General features: G+C 44.2%; 1 protein-coding gene across 1 annotated transcript; it reads right to left on the bottom strand.

Annotated features, from left to right (window-relative positions):
* Positions 1 to 262: 262 nt before the first annotated feature.
* Positions 263 to 20,565, bottom strand: LOC118795991 (ceramide synthase 1-like). Its single transcript, XM_036554814.1, has 7 exons — positions 19,306 to 20,565; positions 5,426 to 5,585; positions 4,753 to 4,933; positions 4,022 to 4,183; positions 3,052 to 3,199; positions 2,565 to 2,716; positions 263 to 1,936 (listed from the first exon to the last, which is right to left on the bottom strand). Exons 1-7 carry the CDS (start codon positions 19,558 to 19,560, stop codon positions 1,894 to 1,896), a joined length of 1,101 nt encoding a protein of 366 aa, XP_036410707.1. The 5' UTR covers positions 19,561 to 20,565; the 3' UTR covers positions 263 to 1,893.
* Positions 20,566 to 21,238: the final 673 nt, after the last annotated feature.

Raw genomic sequence — 21,238 nt, 5'->3', positions numbered from 1 at the left:
TAGTACGGTGAGCTACAAGCAGACGTGGCAGACAGCCTACCTTTAAACAGACAACGGCCCTGAGCCTTTGTTTTGTAATTTACAAGCTTACAAGCTTACAATCAATTATTGTGTGTTTAATGTGGAAGAATGACCCTTGTGCACTTGAAAATAATAAACCATTTTAATAAGAGATAAAGTTAAATTTTTTATTGACAACTGTCTTTTATGCAATAACTAAGACAACTTCATATACTATAAAGTGCACTAAGTCATGCTGCCACATTAGATGCAATCTAGTTAAAACAAACCAGCTTCTACTGAATGATTCTTATTTAACTTACCATGCTTGTTAATCATGTGAAATGATCAAAAAACAGGCTCTGGGCAGTTACCAAATAAGGGGCGTGCTCTCTGCTTCCACTAGTGGAGTTTCACCACACACCACCAGATCCCTTGGTGGTTTTCACACAAATAGCAGCAGCTCAAATCATCGCTAAATTAAAAGCAGAGCTTCACAAAACACATGAGCATTCAAACTGGGAGACATGGGCAGTGAAGTGGCAGGAACACTTTGCTGACATCTGCGATGACCTGTGTCATGGCACAAACATGCAGCCTAAAACAAAACGATGGCACAGCTCCAATAATGATTTGAGTTCTGCGTGCCTGGTCTATCAGGCCGCCCACACACGCTGAAGCACACGAGAAAAATGCGTCGGACATCATTGAGAATATGACCCTGGCCTGTTTGAATGAGTTCGTTTGGAGAATGACTTCTATATGCACGGCTTCTGTTTTTTTTTCCAGTTTCACGGTCTCCGTGCCAAATAATGTTCTCCCCTTTCAGAATATGCGGAATTAAGTAGTCTGATTTGGTCACAACTTGTACAAACACAGGTTTCTCACATTTTTAAAAATTGGCCTTATAAGGGCATCAATCATTAAAATGACTTAAAACTGCCTCCCACACTTCCGTGACATGGTTCACTTAAAACTAGTCATTTCCGAGACTCCTATGTAAAAAAGTATGATACAGTTATAAAAAAATGCTAGAAGTCTACTACAGTCAGCTTCAGGTGCACTGGCTGCTGTGATTAGCTCTTGTATGCCTTCATTTTCAATGCTACAACAAACGCTATGAAAGCATGTAGTGAGGAAATGTGATTTTTCTTCTTTTTTTTCGCTGTACAAGAGCACACGTAATATTACCAGGGCTTAACCTGCCCAAGAGGGATCAAATGAAAAGGTACAATTCTTTCCCTTATTTTCAGATATAATTAATTCACACACTGACACACACTGAAAATGTCACAGCATCATATCGTCTCTAATGACACAGGTCTGGCTTGGGAAGAATGTCAGTTTGTTTGTACCGCTATCGTGTAGCCAGTTTAGGGTACAAAACCACCAATACTTCCCTTTTTTGCCTTCACTCCTGGAATCATGTGAAATCAAACTATTTTGAAAAGCTCAGAAGATAAACCACATGTCAATGTCACTGTGACATTGTGTTGTTGCGAATGTTACAGTCTTCTAACAACTGCGTGCCTACTGAGGTTTAGACTTAGAAATGGAAAAAAAGTCTGCTTCAGTGTGTCAGTAAGTGTAGTTAGAGATGACTCAACCTCTAACTATGCTCTGTTACTAGAGAACAGTCACCCATCAACAACACATGCTCGTTTGTATACACGCAAAGTTACTGTAAGACAGAAGTAATCTGAAATTAACATTCACAGTGCTATAATTAAAAAATAAACCATATAACAACTAAAAAGGATTATAGCCTAACCTTTTTTCTGTTTTCTTTTGTTGCAAGACCAGCTAATAACCCCACCCACTATGATGGGCCTGAATTCTGATAGGTTGCTTGCAGTTCCAGCTAAGTGCCACTAGCCAGTGCTAATGAGGCCATTATAGATGTTTGTCCTTCATAATTCCATTCTGCACATGCTTCCTGAAAGGCAAAAAAAGCAACATGTCAGCTTGGAGGAAGGTGATAGTCAGATCAGCAGAGCAATATTACTGAGACGCTATCATCTGTGTACAAGGTTACAAGATAAGACACTTTCTTTTGGTCAAGCTTTAGTAAGTTAGTTCTGTGGTGATGTGTTCCTGTTAAAAGGAACCTTGACTATTTCTATGAAAATATATTAATGTAATTGGTTAGATGTATAAAGCATTTATTGATCAGAATTTTCAGGCCCTTTGACTTTAGGCATGCTTAAAGCTTTCAACAGAACACTTTCCCCGGGGTTCAAAAGTTACAATTTTCAGTATCCACTTAGATAATTGATGATGATTATATGTTAAGCATTAATGCGACTCCTTTGAAGGGATGAGAATAGCTCCTGCATACAGCTGGGGAATCAAACTCAATTAGTGAAAGACAGTGTGTATCTGAGTTTTCACCCCAACCAATGGCCCTTGCATAATACGTCCAATTATAAAACCTTTAAAAATGTCCAAGCCAGTGAATGATTGGGCTAATTAAATAATTAAGAGTTAAGTTTTTGATAAAAACCGGGACACGTTTGTCCCTCTGGGACCTGAAATGGACAACCCTATCCATTTCTGAAGCTCACCCTCCTTTCACAGAGTTCTGATGGTCCCATTCGCCGCCTTGTTCGGCAAGAGGCCCCGCCTTCTTCTGCTCCTCCTCCTCCTCGTACTCCCGCACATCGTTCACTTCCCTCATCTGCCCCGTCAGCACCTTCACCACGAAGAGCACGATATACTGTGTGGGGGGGAGACAGCGCAGGGGACTGAGAGGGGGCGGAGGCTCACCCAAACCACACCCGCCAATCAGATCACTCTCTATACCACACTCAGAGACAGCCCCACATCAATCTCTGGAATGGATTCCAGTGATGGCCGCTGCTCCGCAGAGGTGGAAAAGCACACAACGTTATGCTGTCAGATGCACAGCTGTGGTTACAAATGGTCAATAAATCGCCCCGCTGGGATCCAGAGGTCATGAACTGGCTCTGTGGCGCAATATGCGTGTCCTCTGTAGGCAAGGAGAAAGGATCGATCAATCAGAGCAAGAGTTGTGGGCGGACACACACTCACCAGGAACCAGTAAATGTTCATCAGGAGAAGAGCGAAGAGGAGGCAGTTGAAGAAAAAGTAGAAGGGGATGTTGGGTTCGGACTTGAGGCTGGTCACGCAGGTGGCGTATAGCACTTTCAGAGGAAACCAGTACAGGCGGAACCAAAACCTGTAAAAAAAGAACAGATGTAAACCACACGCACCCCCTCACACTCTCACACGTGTCACGAGACAGGGGAGAATCACCAGTCATTCTTCATTAAATTTTGCCAGCGCACTGAGGCCAGCTTTTGAAGTTTTATTAACGCTCTGCTTACCGGCTTTCCAATAACAGAGCAACAGGACTTTCCGTTTACAGACATGAGATAAAACAAATCGATAAAAAGCAAGAAAAAAAAAACAGTAAAGAGGACAGAGGGAAGGAGAGGAAAGGCAGGAATGTATCGTTAAACTGCTGACATCAAAAGCGTAAAGGAATGTGGGCTGAAAGGTCAGGGTGTTAGCCCTTACTTCAGAGGGCTGTTGTTTCACGCTCCTGGTGAATCACGCAAAAGAGCTGCCCAGTGCCTCTCAGTTTGGTGCTCAGAGACTGACTATGGGTTGTGACCATATCATAGACTGGTATTCTGTCCGGGGGTAAGGGGCAGGGTGTATATCAGAGGTTCCGGGCCACAAAAACTGAATTTGATTGTTGAACTGAATTTGCCTTTTCAATCAATGTAAAAGTAACTTCCTGTTACAGTTTGTTTACTGTGAATTTTTATGAAGGGAATATATCATTATTTTGACAGTAACCTCCTGGTACAGTGGAAGTTGGTACACAGAAGTTACAGTAACACGGTAACTTCCATGTAACTTCCACTGTTCTTGGCCCGTCCATGGGTCCCAACCACCATACCGCTCCGCTGATGCAAGGGCAGTCTCTGACCCTATGACAAACCCAGGTTTTAGACCCCAATTGGCCTGCCAGTGATTGGTCAGCACAGCTCACCATGTGACACTGAAGCTGATGCAGCCGATGTTGGAGATGATGTTGTTCATTGGGTGGTAGCCCCCGCCCCTGGTCTTGAAGTAGACGTTGAGCTTGGTGAACTCCAGTTGGATGTCATTGACGTCATGGAGAAACAGGACCAAGACTCCTATGTTGTGGTACCTGGGGAATATGCAGGTAAAAGGTCAGTAAGGTGCAAGATGCTACCTAATACCCTTGGCTCCACCCTTTCATTACACTACGTTACATTCATTTAGCAGACGCTCTTATCCAGAGCGACTTCCAGCACAATAGAACACAAGTGTACCCATTCAAGTTGAATGAGCAACAGTGTCAGACCAGGCTAACAACACTCACAGACCAGAGAGTGTGAGCATAACACTATTCAAGCCCAACCACAAGCTAAGCTGTGCAATCTGACTAGACAAGGGAAGCCAAGTATACTACCACACAACAGTCACTAGAACATGAATAAATCTCAATACTACACATAGCACTTTTCAATGACAATAGCTGCTTTTAAAAGACCATCAGATCCACTATTTTGCAGCCACTGCCTTCTCCATGGTGAGCTCCAGACCACATGTGTGCACCCTGGGATTACATAGTGCATCTGAGTGCTGACTGTCTCATCCATCCATCTGACATACTAATGCTCTTTGCACATGTCTCGCTAGGACTCTCTGAAGTAAAGCCCCCCGTCCTGGGCGTTCTCGCCTCTGCCCTCTCACCTGAAAGCGTAGGAGAAGGTGATCAGGGCCAGGGTAATGATGTGGTGCATCACCATGACAACGGAGTCCCGCCTCCACACGTCCATGTAGATGGAGGCGTATATGGAGTGCCCGTAGAAGCTGCCCTGGATCAGGTAGGCGATGGCAATGTCAGTGGGCACCGCCATGCCACTCTTCCAGTCTGTAGCGGAAACAATGGAGAAATGAGGCTGTGCACTTCCATGACCCCTGACCTTTGACCTCTGACCTTTGACAAGCGGAAACATGCACTGAAAAAAGCACTGACAGTCAGCACTGCACTCTCTTACTGTGTAGGTTATGTTACTGACAGATCTTTAAAGCAAAGCTGCATATTTGGGTATTTATCAGTTACTAATCAGATGTTAATAAACACATTATACATGTGACTGAATTAGTCCTGTAACACTAATGAAAATCAACAAAAAACATTCTGAAGGCACTGTCAATATTTTTCTTATTATTTTTTGTCCAGATGCCCTTAGGGTGACTTGTGTGGCATACCTCCAAATATTATCCATTCATACAGCTGGCTGACTCACGCAATTCAATATGCATGCAGGTATGCTCCTCGTCCATTTCCCTAAACTCTGCTGCAAACTGCTGCCTTAGCTTTCCTCTTGACATTGATCCAGTGGAATCAGGGCTTGTGTACCGTAAAACACTGAAGGGGGGTCCTGGAAAAAGGAGTAGTGTGTGAAGAAGAGCAGGTAGACGCTGTAGGACCAGGACATGCTGTAGAAGGTCAGCTTCCACGCACTCTCTGGCATCTTGGCTGCATCTTTAGGCTGGAGACGAAACCACCGAGCGGCTGGCTGAAACGGACGAAACACAGGCGACCCAAGGGTTAATGAAGTCACAGCACATACTCCATCTGCTCTTTCATATCAATATCCATCCCAAGGTCATTCCAGGGCTGGTCTCTGAAATATGATCTGCGGTGAGTCTCACAATTACCATTTGGCATGTGCATCTAATCAGAGCTTCAAATGAATGCTAGATTTCCTAGGAGAAAAATCAGATAGATAGATAGATAGATAGAAAACTTTAATGTCCTCCAAAAGGCAATTTGTGGTACAGCACAAAACATAGACACATTAAAAACATCAAATAAACAAGACAACAATCCAAAATTGTCCATAGCAGCCATCATCCATACCAGGAATCAGGAATGAATGATCCCAGGAAGAGGCATTCATTCATTTATTCCTTCAGTTCGAAGCACACAGCCATTACAAGGTTGTGAAGAGAGGCTTGGTACATCCAATAGAAAACTTTCCCAGAGACTGCCTTTCTCATAGACTGACCCTAGGTGCACTAGGGTTGTGAGCAAGGTTTGCCATGCACTGTGAAAAAAAATAATTGTACAATATGCCTTCCTTGACAAACCATTCAGATAAAAACCCTGATAAAGGACCACTGGCTGTGCTGTTAAGCAATCTCTCCCCTTAGGAGGAATCTAGCCTTGAGAGGGTCAAACCAATCCAGAAACACTGCAAGCATGATACCGCTCCCTCCACACGATAGAGTATCAGTGCTTCTCCAAACATTAACGACGGGAGATAGGAGCGACCAACACCAACTCTGACCACCGGGCTTCTTTTAAAGCTGACATCGTGCCCGTACCAGGATGTGAGGATTAGATGGGCTGCCAGCCCATATCATTAAAGAGGAAATTCTGCCGTCACATTTCAGCTTGGGGGCACAACTGCACCCTGCAAACATTTTTATTATTATTGTCATTTAGCAGATGCTCTTGTCCAGAGCGACTTACATAGGTTACAATTTTTACAAGTTACCCACTTACACGGCTGGATATTTACTGAAGCAGCTGCGGGTTAAGTACCTTGCCCAAAGGCACAGCAGCAGTGGCCCAGTGAGAAATCGAACCAGCACCCTTTCAGTTACGAGCCTTACTCGTTACCACTGTGCTACACTGTCACCCCCATCGAAGTGTAAACATAGACGCCACCCTGTTCCTCTGGCACTGGGAGACATGTAACTAATCCCATTGCCATTACAGATTCTATGCAACATCTACGAAACCTGTATATAGAGCTTCCTATGTGTATGAAGTCTTTATACAGCAGGTGTTGCATGTATGTGGGTCACAGCATGGACACTGCGTCTTCCAAGAACAGAGGCTTTTGTCCCATTCTGCAGGAATAAAGTCTGTCTATAGGGCATACTGCATACTGCAAACCTCTACAGAGACCTTGCAGCACGTGTCAGTTCTTGATATACTATATACATCCTCCGGTATGTACCCTGCCTGTATTTGCGTATGTAATCCCCATTGTATGCATGACATACAATGCACAGGCAGAGATCCATGTGCAGATCATTTAGGTAGTCCCCTCTGAGTGCACACTGCCTCCATCTTCCCTGCGCCCGGCCTGTCTCGAACACCTTGGCCCGCGTGGTGCCCACCTCCGTGCCCGCCGGAGTTATTTTTAGCAGCCCGTTTGTACAGAGCGTCCCCCCGCTCGTGCTGAAGGAGCCACCGCCGCCAGGGAGAGGGAAACAGAGAAAGCTTTCCCACAGGCCAAGGAAAAATGACAAAAGCCAAAGCAGATCGCAGCCTACACCTAAAGGAAGAATGCACAGCTGTGCCTTCAGACAGAGACCCCCCAGGTATTCCAACCTGTGGTCTGTTTCTGAGTGAACTGCCTCAGGTGTTACAGGGCAAGGTGACGCTGTGTAACCTGGAACACACAGATCAACTGTTCCCCGATCAGTGTTAAGAATATGATATACATATGAAAGAGCTTTTAAATATCTGATGATCTTCTTTATGTTTCAAGGGAAAATTTCTTCTCTTTTCCTGGAGCTCATCGCTCTGGAGCCTCCAGCCTCCAAGGCCAGGAGGCAGAGCTGCCTTTTCAGTGAGATGCTCTGGTTCAGACAGTCAGCCAGTCAGGCCCGCCTTTGGCCAGCAGCAGTGACCTGGCACACAGGCACTAGCGCCTTCACACTCCCTCTGCCTCAGAGGAAGGAAATCGGCCGTTTCCAAAGCAACCCGCCGGGTGATGGCGGCCTCCGTTGCCACGGCGACAGCTGGTGATGTGGGCAGTAGCATTCTCCTCACGGCAAACTGCTGTGAGTGGGCTCCTGCCAGTTCCCTGCCCCTCTGTCTCCCTCCCCCCTCTCTCTTTCTCTCCCTCTTTCTCTCTTTCAGGATTTTCTTAAATAAAGAGGAAAAACAGTCACAAAGCAGAGCCGGGCTGGTGAGGATGTGGCATTCATATGGAGATGTGTTCATTAAAACTCTCTCTGCAGCCACTGGAGACAGCTGTCCACGGAGCCGCACAGCTAAGCGTCTCCCCCACAGGATTAAAGCAGGATGAGGCTGTTCCAGCCGAAGGAGAGGAGGCAGTCCTTAACGAACACCAAATCTTCCACCATCAGCACTGCCCCTTAACCCAGCGCTTCCTCTAACTCAGCCTCCTGGCTCCTGTACATCATCAGATAGAAACGCAAACATTATGCTCTATGGTCAATTTAACAACCTGTCTGTCAATCTATCTATCCATCAATCTATCTCACAATATAACTCATTCATACAAACACATGCACGCACGCACGCACGCACGCACACACACACACACACACACACACACACACACACAGTGCATTTTTGCTAATTTAATCTGACTGAAGTAACATGCTATACAATGCAGAAGGAAACTGGTAAATGTATTCTGCATCTCTTAATGAGCTCTCATGTCAGTAGCAGCCCATCAGGCTGACCAGAGCAAGCATGCAACAGCAAAGCATGCACTCACACACACACACACACACACGCACACACACACACACACACACACACACACACTCCTCTCCCCTCAGCACACCTGCAGGACGCTGCTGAGCATCTCTTGAGCTCAAGTCTGTTCATCGCTATGAAGGCTGCACACTCTGTGTTACTTCCTATTCAAGTTGAGGAAAAATGATCACCAACTGAATGGCCCAATCTGGGGAGCAGCAACTTAACCGTTTGAACTGAATGACAGATTAACTCCATTATGAAGAATTCTGGAAGCATGAACTTTTTTTCACTTTTTTATCTTGGTTCAGTCATTGATTGGTTCGCCATACTTTTTGCAGCTATATTTCCTTTTTTTCAGCCTTAATGTTAGGAAAACCGGAAATAAACCCTGGAAATTAAATACAAATTAACTGACGTAATAAGCTCCCTGCTTACATTTATCTGTATGACCAGTTGGTATGGAAAGCTGGGCATCTAAAAAAGAATAAATGGCTAAAATAGATTTAAAAAATTCAAAAGATAAAAGGTAAAAAATGTTAGAAGTACAGAAATCTAGACAAGAATTCTAGGCAACTGATGGTAAATTAAAGAAGAAACTGGCAAATTTGGACAGACTTGAAGAAATGCTAATAAAGCAAAACCCTCTGAATTAGATCAAGACATTGAGACTAATAATGAGTGAGTGAGGCATCATTGGAGTTATGAAGTCTTTTCATTCATTCAAACCCATCAGTGACTGACAACACATCTTGGGGTTCATGACTCCTCTTCCTTCCATAGAAAAGTGAAACAAAGATTAAATGAGCAGGAGGACTTGGAAGGAGAAGAGGACTTGTCTAAAAGTCCAAGCTAAGGAGCCTGTGCAGAGTGACAGAGAAGAGATCGCAAAAACCACAAGAGATTTCAAAAACCGCACAGTTGCATATGTTTGAGAAGATGGATCACAGATCCTTCTTGTACAATGTCCCGATACTGAAGACTGAAAATTCTCTGGAGACATAAAGGCAAAGAAGACAGAACCAGTGGTTCTGAAATGCAGGAATTTTTCGATGTCACAAAAGCACGCGGAGCTAGATTCTTGCATTTGTACAGCATCTTTTGTGGAAGTTCCTCGGTCTCTGAAGCGTAAGCCGCAGCTTCCTCCCATGTTGTTTGTGGCTATGATGTGAAATTAAATTTACAAGGACAACATGAAAATCTCACCACACACGACACAAGCGAATCACTTGTGCAGTTTTTAAGACACATCCAAACAACAAAAACACAAAACAAGAGCACAGGCATCTTCCCACCCATTCGTTCAAAAAAGGGAACACTTTCCTTTTTTTATCGTCTTTATTCAACCATATTTTCATGGCACCGCAGCTACTTAAGGCCCACTGTGTCCTGGATATCTGCGATGTCTCTGCTACACGCTGACAGACATACTGGCCCATTCATTATTCAGGCCAGCCATGCCTCCTCACGCATTGCCATATGGGCTACAAAACCAACCTCACAGCTTTACACGTCACAGTTGCATTTTTACGGCGATCCATTTCTGCACCATCTAAAAATGAGTCACTGATGTCAGGTCAGATTCTTGACTTTGATTCGGATTATAGCTGTTTCCAGTTTCGCTCGGGATCAAACAGGAAAGAAGAGAATAAGAATTTCCGAAAAAAGGTTATGTGCTGTTCCATGTGTTTTTTTTTCTTAACTCCATTTGGGAGGAGCTGGCCTTCCCCTGGCTGAACAAGAGCATTAGGGCCCTGCCTGCAGTGCCAAACCGGAAAGACAGGGGGCGATACACTAAGATGGGTTAAATCTAACAGCTCTAAAGCACTTCCCTTGATTTGGTTAAACACAATCTGTCCCAGTTCCCACACACAGTAACTTCTCACCATTTTTGGCATACAATATAAAAAACTGGGGAACAGGTATCTGATTGTTTCCGCACACCCCACCCCCCCCTCCCCTCCCCACCAATGCTATTGTTGCCAAATAACCTCGCTTAGTTCACAGCTGCCAAATTTGGTCCAGCACAACGTGTTACTTGTCTGTTGATTGGATCTCTTCATCCGAGCAAAATGCCTGTTTGCGCCCGGCGCCGCATTTTTTTCACTTGCCAGCAGGGAGGACATGTAGTGGACAAAAGTGGTTTCTATGGGGTTTGGATTTGAAAGTGCAGCCATCGCCGTGGTGAAAAACCCACGCGTGCAGTGCTGAGGACAACCACCAGGGGCAGCACATCAGACACAATACCCTCCAGAGATGCCTGCCAACTGGCATGAGCAGCTTCACATGCAGTATTCTTCAAGGCAAATACCACACCATCCAAACTGCCACTCACAGATAAGCACCACACCAAACATACGCATGGTACACTCCCTTCTACGAACAACATTTTTTGCCAGTATGGGGATAAAGGGGATCAAAACAAAATGTAAACAGAATGTATTTTCAGACTGAACTGGATTCAGTCTCTGGATTATAAACCCAGCTCCTTAACCGGTACATCACGGGCAATGTCACACGGTAATCTGTGACAGGTGGCGGGCAGGGTTTTAGCAGATAATAATAAACTGCAGATGAGAGTGCTTTGTTTGTGAATGGGCTGTGTCCTCACACCAGGGTGGATCTGGAGGGCCAGTCAGAGCAGAGCAGAGCCGTTCCCGGAAATGTGAGTCAGTACAGTGAAATGGTGCAGTAGTCCTGACCCTGGGCCTGGCTCAGTCCACAGCTAGCGATCTATGGCAAGTGAAAGACCACACCCGTTCATCAGACACACTGGCTATCCCCCTCACACACACACATGCACTGCATGTCACGCAGCACAAGTTGGGAAATCATCTAATAACTTTTTTTTAAAGTTTAAGCAGTTTTAAGCAGTTTTGAAGATTACCATCACACACACATGTGCTGCCCATCATCGACTCTCACACACACACACACACACACACGCACTGCATATTGTCCTCACACATACACACAGACACACACAAACAAACACTGCATATCACCCTCTCACACAAATGCACACACACATGAAACCCTCAAAACACACACACACACACACACACACACACACACACACACACACACACACACAAAAAAAACTCTGGCCAGATAAAAGCCCAGATACTAAGCTAATGCCCTATTCCTAAACCCAGGGGATACTGACTCTGACACTGAAGCTGCAGAGTGTAGTGGCCATCAGGCAGCACTCCGCAGATGCAGGGCAGTCAATCTGGAGTGTGCCGGCCTGCTGGTGAGCGCCCCAGGCTCACAGGGTGTCAGACAGGCCCCACCACACAGCCTGCTTACTGGGTGTGTCAGGGCCCGCGGAGGGGCGGCCGAACGGGCGAGGAAAGTGGGTCTCCTCATCTGGCCCCGGACATTCGTGGATGAGGGGCTGCGAGGGAGACACTCCGCTTACATAAGCAACCGGCCTAAAAACAGCACTCACAACCCTGGCTCACCCCCTGCTGCCCTCACAGACCGGCGCCTCTGCGCGAATCACGCCACAGGGACCTGCTCCGTGGCTTATCAAAGAGACATTAGAGTCTGAAAAACATCACCCGCACTCCACAAAGCTGCGATTTTTACAGTGCTTGAATACATCAATGTGAGCTTGAAACCATTTTTAAAATTCATGAAACAAGAGGAGTTTTACTGCTACAAAGCTGATTTGTAAAACTTCAAAGCTGATACTCTCTCTGGGTTTTGATGTTTCATAGGGAAAAACCCAAGGGCAACTTTTCTGAATTAGATATAGCAGTGAATATATGAATATGGTTACATGTATATTAATATGTATATGTTTGTGTGAATGTATATGTGCATGCCAGAGATAAAAAAATACAAAAACACACCCATAGAAAATACATCATAATGTATTTTAACACATAATGCAAAATAACTCTAAGGTAAAAGTTTCAAAATAACCTACAACATACTACTATCAAGGCTATATCGAAATAAAATACAGTATTTTGTATTTTGAAAATAAAAAAAGGGATGACAGTCGGTTTAAGATGTAAGTGTTGAGCTCTCTGTCTTAATGTCATCTTACAAGGCCTATTGTCAACTGCATAATACTTGACATCTCAGATAATATCTTTACAATAGTGAACTTGAATGAACAAAGAGAACGGCAGCCACATTCCTTCACCCCCAGTTTGCTTTCAGTGACTGCTCCCTACTTGCCTTTAAGGACCACTAACTTTTCAAGCAACTCAGCTCTGAGGCATCTTCTGCGATGCCTGTATATAATACCACCAAATGAAAACAGACGTTCAGCTGGTGCTGCAGATAAGATTTTACTGAACCAAACAGAGGAGTTTGATTAGAAGCTACTGATTCATAGATGCCAACTCCTTCCTTCAGTCCTTGGGGAAATGTAAGGCTTCCAGCTCTGCCTTACTGCGTGTGGGCATTTCCAGCTGTTCCACTGCGTCCTCATTTCCTGGTGACATCTCTGAGAACACAAAGAAGTCGCCCTCTTCCGCTTCTTCATGTTCTGAGGCTGCCTCGCTCCCTGACGAGCCTGTGCTCTTTTGCTGAGAGTGGGTGGATTGTCCTCTTTTCTCCTGCCAATCTCAGAGCCAACCAACGCATTTTGAAGTCTGGATAGGTAACATTTGCCAAGATAACTTCAGTCCATTTTGCATTGAATAAACCGGCTTGGCTTTCTTAATGGCATGCTAGCCTAGCCACCTAGCAGGATTGCTCAGATAACTTCAGTTAAATAGCAACAGCTATTTTAGCTAGCTAGAAGCCATGGCAACATAGCCTGTTTCAGATGTTTATGTTAGCTAGCTATCAGATACCACATGTATGGGACTAAAAGTGGAGTTCATGAAATGCACAATGTCAAAAGTAAGCTAGGGTGACCATACACCGGACATGTCCTCGTTTAGAGACGCATGCTTTAGGTCCCAAAACGAGGACATGTCCCTTGAAAAAGAGGATGTATGGTCACCCTAAGTAAGCAACATACCGAAACTCTTGTAATAGCTTTATCTTCACAATTGAAATCATAGAAAATGATTATTAACTTGCTGTCTAGCAACACCTCCTGCCTTGAAAGATTCCCAGCCTGACTTGCAACCACTACACCAACTCCCAACACAGAGCCCCACCCTTGTAAGAAGTCAATATAATCAGCACAGAATTATTTCTGAGAGGAGAATTTCTTGTTCAAAAATGGAAATAAACAAAACATGTTACTGAAGTACACAACACAAACGGATGAACCTATGGGGTGAACAGATATGAAACAGAGGGAGGAGGAGATTAATATGTCAGTGCACCCAACCTCACACGACCCTAATCTGTGTTAAATTTCACCTCAAAGAGACTCCATAGAAAACTGACAAGTCTTATCGTAGGGAGACCAGGGAGTATTTTGAAAATAAAAAACACCTTTCTCTGAAGTATCAGAATACAATTTACATAAAGATTTTTCCAAGCCCATCAAATAGAAATTATACAAAAATTATACAAAATGTACAAATATTTCAAACACGTATTTCAAATATATATAATATTAATACTTCCCATCGCTGGTGCATATGTGTATGCTTATATGTATATATTGAATTGTCTCCATTGGCCAGGTTAGACTGTGCTTTGATGGCCCCATGGACAGGGGTTCATCTGTAAATTCAACTACACAGCTAGCTAAGCAGATAAAAAACACTAGCAGCTAGCTAGGTGTAAAAATGGCTCATCTTGAAAGATTTTAATATCCTCCTGCACAGTAGGAGGGTATTGTACCATTGCTGTAACTGTCAATTCCATTGCTAACTGTCAATGATCAGTTCCATTTGCAGGATACCACATAATCCACCTGGAATTGAGCCACACTACCTTTTCCTTCACTGGTTCCACAAACACGCTTACTCCTGCCAAATGTAGTGTAACTAGGTCCTGGCCACATCGAGGACCAGGTAGCCAGCTGTGTCTGGAGTGACCCAGATCACACCACACCTGCAGCTGGCTCCAAGTGGACATGGCATTTTAATGCGGCCACATTTAAGTACACCTGGATAGGTGTTGGCATGTATGTAAATTTATATGTATATTTATGCAAATGCCATGTGTATAATACAAACACATACACACACAACGCACACACGCACATATACATGTTTATGAATCTGTGTCAGAGTATGTTGGCCTATTTAATATGATCCTGGAAGCAGGCAGGATCAGGCATATAAAAAACCTAATATTATTCAAACGGCAGCAAAAAAAAAATAAATAAAAATAGCGTATTCACCTCATCCTGTAGAGGCAGAGAGACCTGCTGCTGCGTGTTTCAATCTGCAGATAAGCGACGGCAGGTGGAACCTTTCTGCTAGGAACCTTTTTGGGAACAGTGACACTTTCGCACACAGAGGGGACAGTGATCCCCGCAGCACCACCCGAAAGCTCTCCCACACGCATCAGCAGAAGGGGGGTGGGGGGCAGATGAAAGTGTCAGATCCTCACACAGCCGGGCTCTTAAGCCTGGATCTCTGACCGAATGTGCACCTCCGACTGACACGCTGCCCTGCGTGCGTTGCTGACATAAATTGCTTCCAGGAGCACACAGTGTGGACACTTGGTTCTTTCTGGATGTACCATCAGGCCAGCTGTTCAGCACCGGAGCATTTAAGGGCACCCTTAGCTACCCTCTGAGATTCCCTCTATTGAAAATTTTAATGTGTTGCATCATCAAAAAGCACCGGAGAACAGAGTGTGTTGAAAAACAAGATAACGCAGAGCACATCTGGGAGAAAGACTGACAACCCGCTCCATGAACCATGAAAGGTGGTCAAGACCCAGAAAACAGCAGAATATAACCTAATAAGCTTGTAAATGCTGAAAAATTCAGTTGTTTCTGTTGCAGCTAACATTCAACATGCTTATCTCATTGGCACCTGAAATAATTTGGTTAAACCACTGTGATCAATAAGGATTTGATAATAATCACCAGGGAAAGTGTTTAGTTGGCCCTACCACACATTGCACACACTAGTGGAAGTCAACAGCCCTTTCTAATCTCGTGTACAGATGCTTGGTGCGTGTCATCAAACACTTCCCGGAGGTTTTACTTTTGCATAGCGCCTCCCTAATTGCCTGTTTAGCAGCGTTTCATGATGAAAAAAAAGCGCACGGTGTCTTCAACGAGCCGCGGAGTAGATTGCACCTGCTTCTCTCCCGTTTTGGAGGTGACGGTGACCTGTGTTCTCTGCCCTGTTTGCATGGGAACCCTGCAGGTGTGGGCCCACCTGTGCAGTGTGAACAGGCCGCTAATGAGGGCAGAGAAATTCCTACACACATCCCGACAGACACAGGAATCCATTCAGGGCCCTCTGTCTCACTGCTCTCCCCACATATAACTCCTAAGGTCTCTAGGAATCAGTGACAACCCCTGAGATTAATGCACGCCCTACCCAAAAAAGTAATCCACAGTATTTTAGTATACCTTCACAATTAAATGGATCTTTAACATGGAATATGTTTCAACATTTCATTGCTCACAAAAGAATCAATCATGGCCACTTTCATTCTTTGCTACACCCAGACCCCTCCCAACAGTAACACTGCGCTGTTATGAGACAATTTCTCATGGGAACCCCTCATTGGAACTCATCGCCTAACACAAGATCAAAAACAGTGCACAAAACACACTAGTTGCGGTTTAAAAGATAAATCCTTGCCCTGTTTCCTTAGCAGAATGAGAACCTGTTTTTATTTCGCAATATCAACAGCTCCTTGGTATAGAGTATCATGTATGTCCAGCTAAAGGCGATTAATATGGATGCTATTTATGAATTGTGGTTGACTGCTTGCAGCTGTTGCAGCTGTTGACTTACACATCGTACAGCTCAGGGTCGATGTAACAGGGAAGAGCAGTATAATAGCATGCTGGCGAAGCAACACTTGCGTATATAGAGGGACGTCTAAGAAACAGAGACTGTCCAGCCTTTTCGTTTCAACACTGTTCCTTAACCTGGCAGATGGCCTTGTCCAGGATGACTTCCTGAGCTTAGGTCTTCACAAAGGATGTTTACGAACATTCGGCGTATCTGGTTAACCATTAATCAGTATCGAACTGTAAACACTGTAGTGGTGTAACCGTGTAATGAAACAGGCCGGTCGTCTGTGGTTTGGGGATTCACGGTTTAAAGTATTCACACTTGGCAGCGTTCCACAGACTCGGGCTCAGTACGATTGCTGGACGACACTACAAGCAGCACGTAGCTCTCAGAGCATTGCTAGGTTCTCAGAGGAACACCCCTGCTGCTAGCTATAATGTAGCTTTCTAAGAGCTTTGCTGTATGTGATTATACACCTTTGCCAGCGATTTGTGCCTCCCACAAGTGATTGTGCCTAGTTAATTTGTATCAGAGTGTATCCGATCTGATTCGTGAAACTCGGATCACCACTACACCACTAGTTATTTAGGGGAATTGGTCTTGTGGGGGGCGGTGGTGGGGGAATGAATTTAGCACATATAAAGGAAGAGAGCCAAGCAGGACGCCCACACGCTTAACAAAAGTGAAAGTTACTTCCAACCAAACAGCACTACTATCTCTTTTTAAACAAAAGTTACTTCTAACCAAACATCACTATTTTCCCTCTTTCTGACCCAACCTTTTAGTTATTGGTAACTGTACATTAGGCTTGTCTCACTGCAACTCACATGCTCTCACATGGGTGTACACAGCCTAGCAAATGCAATAGTTTGATACAAGAACACACCGACATGGCTCTTCCACATTACAAGTCCCACAATGCACCAAGACGGACCGGCCTCCCTGACATCATCTGAGCGACTCACAGGCACCCACACAGGGTGCTGAGAGAGGTGCGATGAGGGAACCTGGGGCGACACACCAACCCTTACCCTGGCGGAATGAAGCTATTTTGTTTTGCTGCTGTGGGCTTTCGAATACAGTTGGCCTCACCCCTGGGCCAGAGTGCTCCACCTGTATTTTGAACAAGTGCCTTAGCTGACTGAGTCGGTTGGGAGCCCCCCTAACAGCACTATGCTTTTGCTACTTTTGCAGTTACAAATGGTTCGGGTTCACTGACATCTTAGACTGTCCACAGAGGGAAATGAAAAATGTTATCAAACAAAAAAGCCACTTGTGTGCTCCCTTATTTCCATTCCTCTGTTGAGCTAACAAAGCACCATGCCATTGATAACCACTCTTTTATGTTTAACGTACTGAACCCAATCTTTATTCTTAAGGATTAAGTAGAGAACAACCCTTACCTGTTACTTACATCTGTCGTGTTTGCTTACTGTTCTTCCCCTGTGTAATGTATTGCTGGAAAATTTACAGAGGCTGCTCAGATGAAGAGTTTTGCTTATGGGTACAACTGCTGTGCCACAGTCGGGATGTGAACATGCAACCCTCTGGCTTTCAATTCCACTTCCCTAGATTCATTTGCACCTGTATGACTTGTTTTCATTCAGGATGAGAACAATGCGTTTATTGTCCGTCCATCTGCAACAATTAAAGCACATGCCCCTCTGTGGTCAGACCACATTCTTCATATAAGATGTCAGAGCCAATCACAACAGGAGACTCTGGCCTGGACCAAGATGAGGCCATTACACGCACAGTACAATTAACAACCACCAGCCAAAGGGCTGCGAGGAACATTATAAATATGATCTGGTGCACAAAGTCAGCTTTGATGACAGGTAAGAGGTAATTCAATAGTAGTAGTAAAACAATCCAGTTTTTCGCACAGACCGTAACCATGGCATTCTGGGGCACTGTCCTTGATTTAGTGTTGTACTGGCTTCTTGCTGTGACAGCAACTTGGATCCTGGGAATTCTGGATAACCAATGAGCTAACGAGATATTCATCAGACCACAGCATTTATTGCTCCTGCTGTAGATAGCTAACACGTCAATGGTCTACTGCTGCTGAACCCTTTTTCATAGTAGGCCTATGCTTAAATTACCCTGGACTTACAGGTACTACCAGCGACTTGTGCTGAACAGAAGTCATAGCCTCACAAATGAATTTGTTAGCTTAAAAGTAACTAGGCCTTCATTAAATCTAAATGCAATGCACTATGCCTGCAACTTGTATTAACATTACCATTTCAGAACATATTTCTTAAACCATTAATTTGGTAGACTTAAAATGTTGAGCAGACAAAAACATTTACTTAAGTTCAGTGTTAACGACAAATCCCTTTGGCACCTGACTGAATATCTGCCATAATCCTGTATACAAAACTTGTCAGTAAAAAAGCATCAAATATAATAGTGGCAAAATGGCCCAGTAACTACACTGGCCGGTTTGTTTGACACATTTTCATACAGTATATACCATATTTGTTGACATTTTATTTAACCAGAAAATACATTGACATTATCCATACATGTCATTACAGTGCAGTGGGCAGGGATGTATATAGTGAAGCAATGCATACTATTGGTTATAATTACTGGTGCGCGCACGTTGTATGTTCCCTGAGCGATCATATGCCGTATGTCACCACACATCTTAGGTTCAACACAGTTTCTTTGCTCTTTACATTATATTGTTCAGGACCAAAACGTGGGACACATTATGCGTGGAATGCACATGGAAAAATGTTATAAAACGAGAATTGAGTCAAAACATTACGAAAAATGATCAAATTCGTCAAACAGTGTACCGAAACAAGCATTGTCAGGCTTTATTCCAATGTTAACCTGCCGTGGAATCAGAGGTCTGATTTTTTTAAGATCGCGCCCGTGTGCGCGGCGGAAAACGGTACCTACCCGAAAGAGGCATTCCGTCAGTCTCCGGCGCATCAGAGTCCACATCACCGTGCACACGAAGAACAGGCCGACCTCGGCCCAGGTGATGTAGGTATTATCCAGCAGAGTCCTTTTGGAGAGTTCCACGCCGCAGGTCCTACAGTCCTTCAAGGCACTAACCATGACGGTATACCCCCTGGAGAAAAGTTCCGCATAGCCAGGCATAGGATCCACCACCCTCACGTTAATACTGTCATCTCCGTGATGCCTCTCCATTGTTGCAAAACGATACACGCCGTTTTTTAATTCACTAAATGGACGGGTTATATAGAACAAACCTGCTCTTTATTTTTGTCGCTAACCGTCGAGGTAACGCAACTGGAAAAACTCGGATGGATTCTAAATTGCTGTAAGCCTCATGCAATTCTTTTTGTTTTCCAAATTAAGACATCGGTCCATTTCGTATGGGGCGCGACAGTTTCGCAGGTTATAAATGATCCCTACACAGCCCGGAAAACACAGAATCGCGACAGCTCAGCACAATTTATAAGGCTGGAATATGATATTTTATAAACAGCAATCATAAAAATGTAAACGTACGTCACTAAAATGAATTAACATTTTAAATGTCTTTGCTAGCAGCCGACGGTAGGTCAGACTTGGAAGCTACCGTCTGTAGATCTATCAAAAGCACAATGCTCTTGATTGACACCTTATTTCAGCTGGTTACGCATCCGTTATGTATGCAACCGCTATATGCAACCCGGTCTTATAATAGGCCAGTTTAAAAATTACTTCTTGTCGTTGTGCCTCTCCGAACGGCGACACTGATGCATCGCATGTTTTTCTAATTTCAATGTCCGCTCTTCTGTAATTCGCCCTTTCGCATTATATAACATCTCTTCACAATATCATCTGTTAAAACAATAGAGTGTTAATAGAGGCACAATGTGTGACCCCAATACGTCTGGAATATTGAACATGAATGCGCAGAGAAAAATGAGTATAAAACCGAGATATCCTTAACTAGCAATCCGTTTCTTCTGTGGCGCTGGCCAACGTGTCTTCAGAGAAGCCGCGTCTTCATAAGTGACAGAATTTGTGCGCGGTAGGAAATACTGAAGCGCAGGACTCCGTAGAATTTGTGAGGATTGTTTGAAAAAAGAAACACTTTTATTCAGTCTTCGCCCATCCGTCCGGATTTTCAGTCCCGTCACATCTTTGTGAGGGTTTTAGGAGACGCACACTGCCTTTTGCAATGCGAAACAAACAGGGATAGGGGTCACGTGACGTAATTATGGCCCCGCTATCCTCTACTACGGCTAGGATAAAAAAAGAGTCAGTTTAAAGGGACAGTACTACCGCACTCCCGGGGTATTCCAAAGCACCTATTCCCCGTGTTCTTTCAATCACCTGTAGTCCATCTGTGTTTAACAGTGTCTGTCAGTTCGCAAATATCGCTGACATTTTTTTTTATTCAGCAAAGATTAATTTAGACTGTCATGTGTATTACTGTGTGGATTAGTCATTCCCCTGGTTAAAACACGTATGATAACTGATTTAATCAGCCTCTGTTATTTTATAACCTCTATTTTTCCATCCACACAGAGCACATCTGTGCGCCCAACTGTTCCTCCCTTCAGTGAATTATACATGTATGACCACTGCAACAACAATCATGGTGCCATTGTGTCACAATGAAGGTATAAGCAGAAAGCTGTTATTCCAGGTGGGAAACTGCTTTTATAGCATTGAGTGAAGTGCTTAATCTGAACTGCCCTAGTAAATATCCAATTCAATTAATGGATAATATGAAATGCCAGCTATATAAGCATCCCTAGATGGTACCATTTGCTAAACAAGTATACAACTTTTACATTTGCTGTGTCTTACAAACCTACTGTTCTTGCCCTATAACAAACCTACAGGACCTGTCCAGCTCCAGCACCATACA

This window comes from Megalops cyprinoides, chromosome 20, assembly GCF_013368585.1.
Source record: "Megalops cyprinoides isolate fMegCyp1 chromosome 20, fMegCyp1.pri, whole genome shotgun sequence".
Taxonomy (NCBI): domain Eukaryota; kingdom Metazoa; phylum Chordata; class Actinopteri; order Elopiformes; family Megalopidae; genus Megalops; species Megalops cyprinoides.
Note: the sequence above shows the minus strand (reverse complement) of the source record. Positions and strands in the feature narration are given on the sequence as shown.

Bases quoted from the DNA above. Each gene is read 5' to 3' on its own strand.
- LOC118795991 (XM_036554814.1), bottom strand. From the start codon at position 19,560: ATGGAGAGGCATCACGGAGATGACAGTATTAACGTGAGGGTGGTGGAT. The intron at 3,200-4,021 runs GTGAGCTGTGCT...CTTTTTTTACAG, and splicing joins ATCAGCTTCAGTGTCACATG to GTTTTGGTTCCGCCTGTACT. The intron at 1,937-2,564 runs GTGAGCTTCAGA...TTTGCCTTTCAG, and splicing joins CAGAACTCTGTGAAAGGAGG to GAAGCATGTGCAGAATGGAA.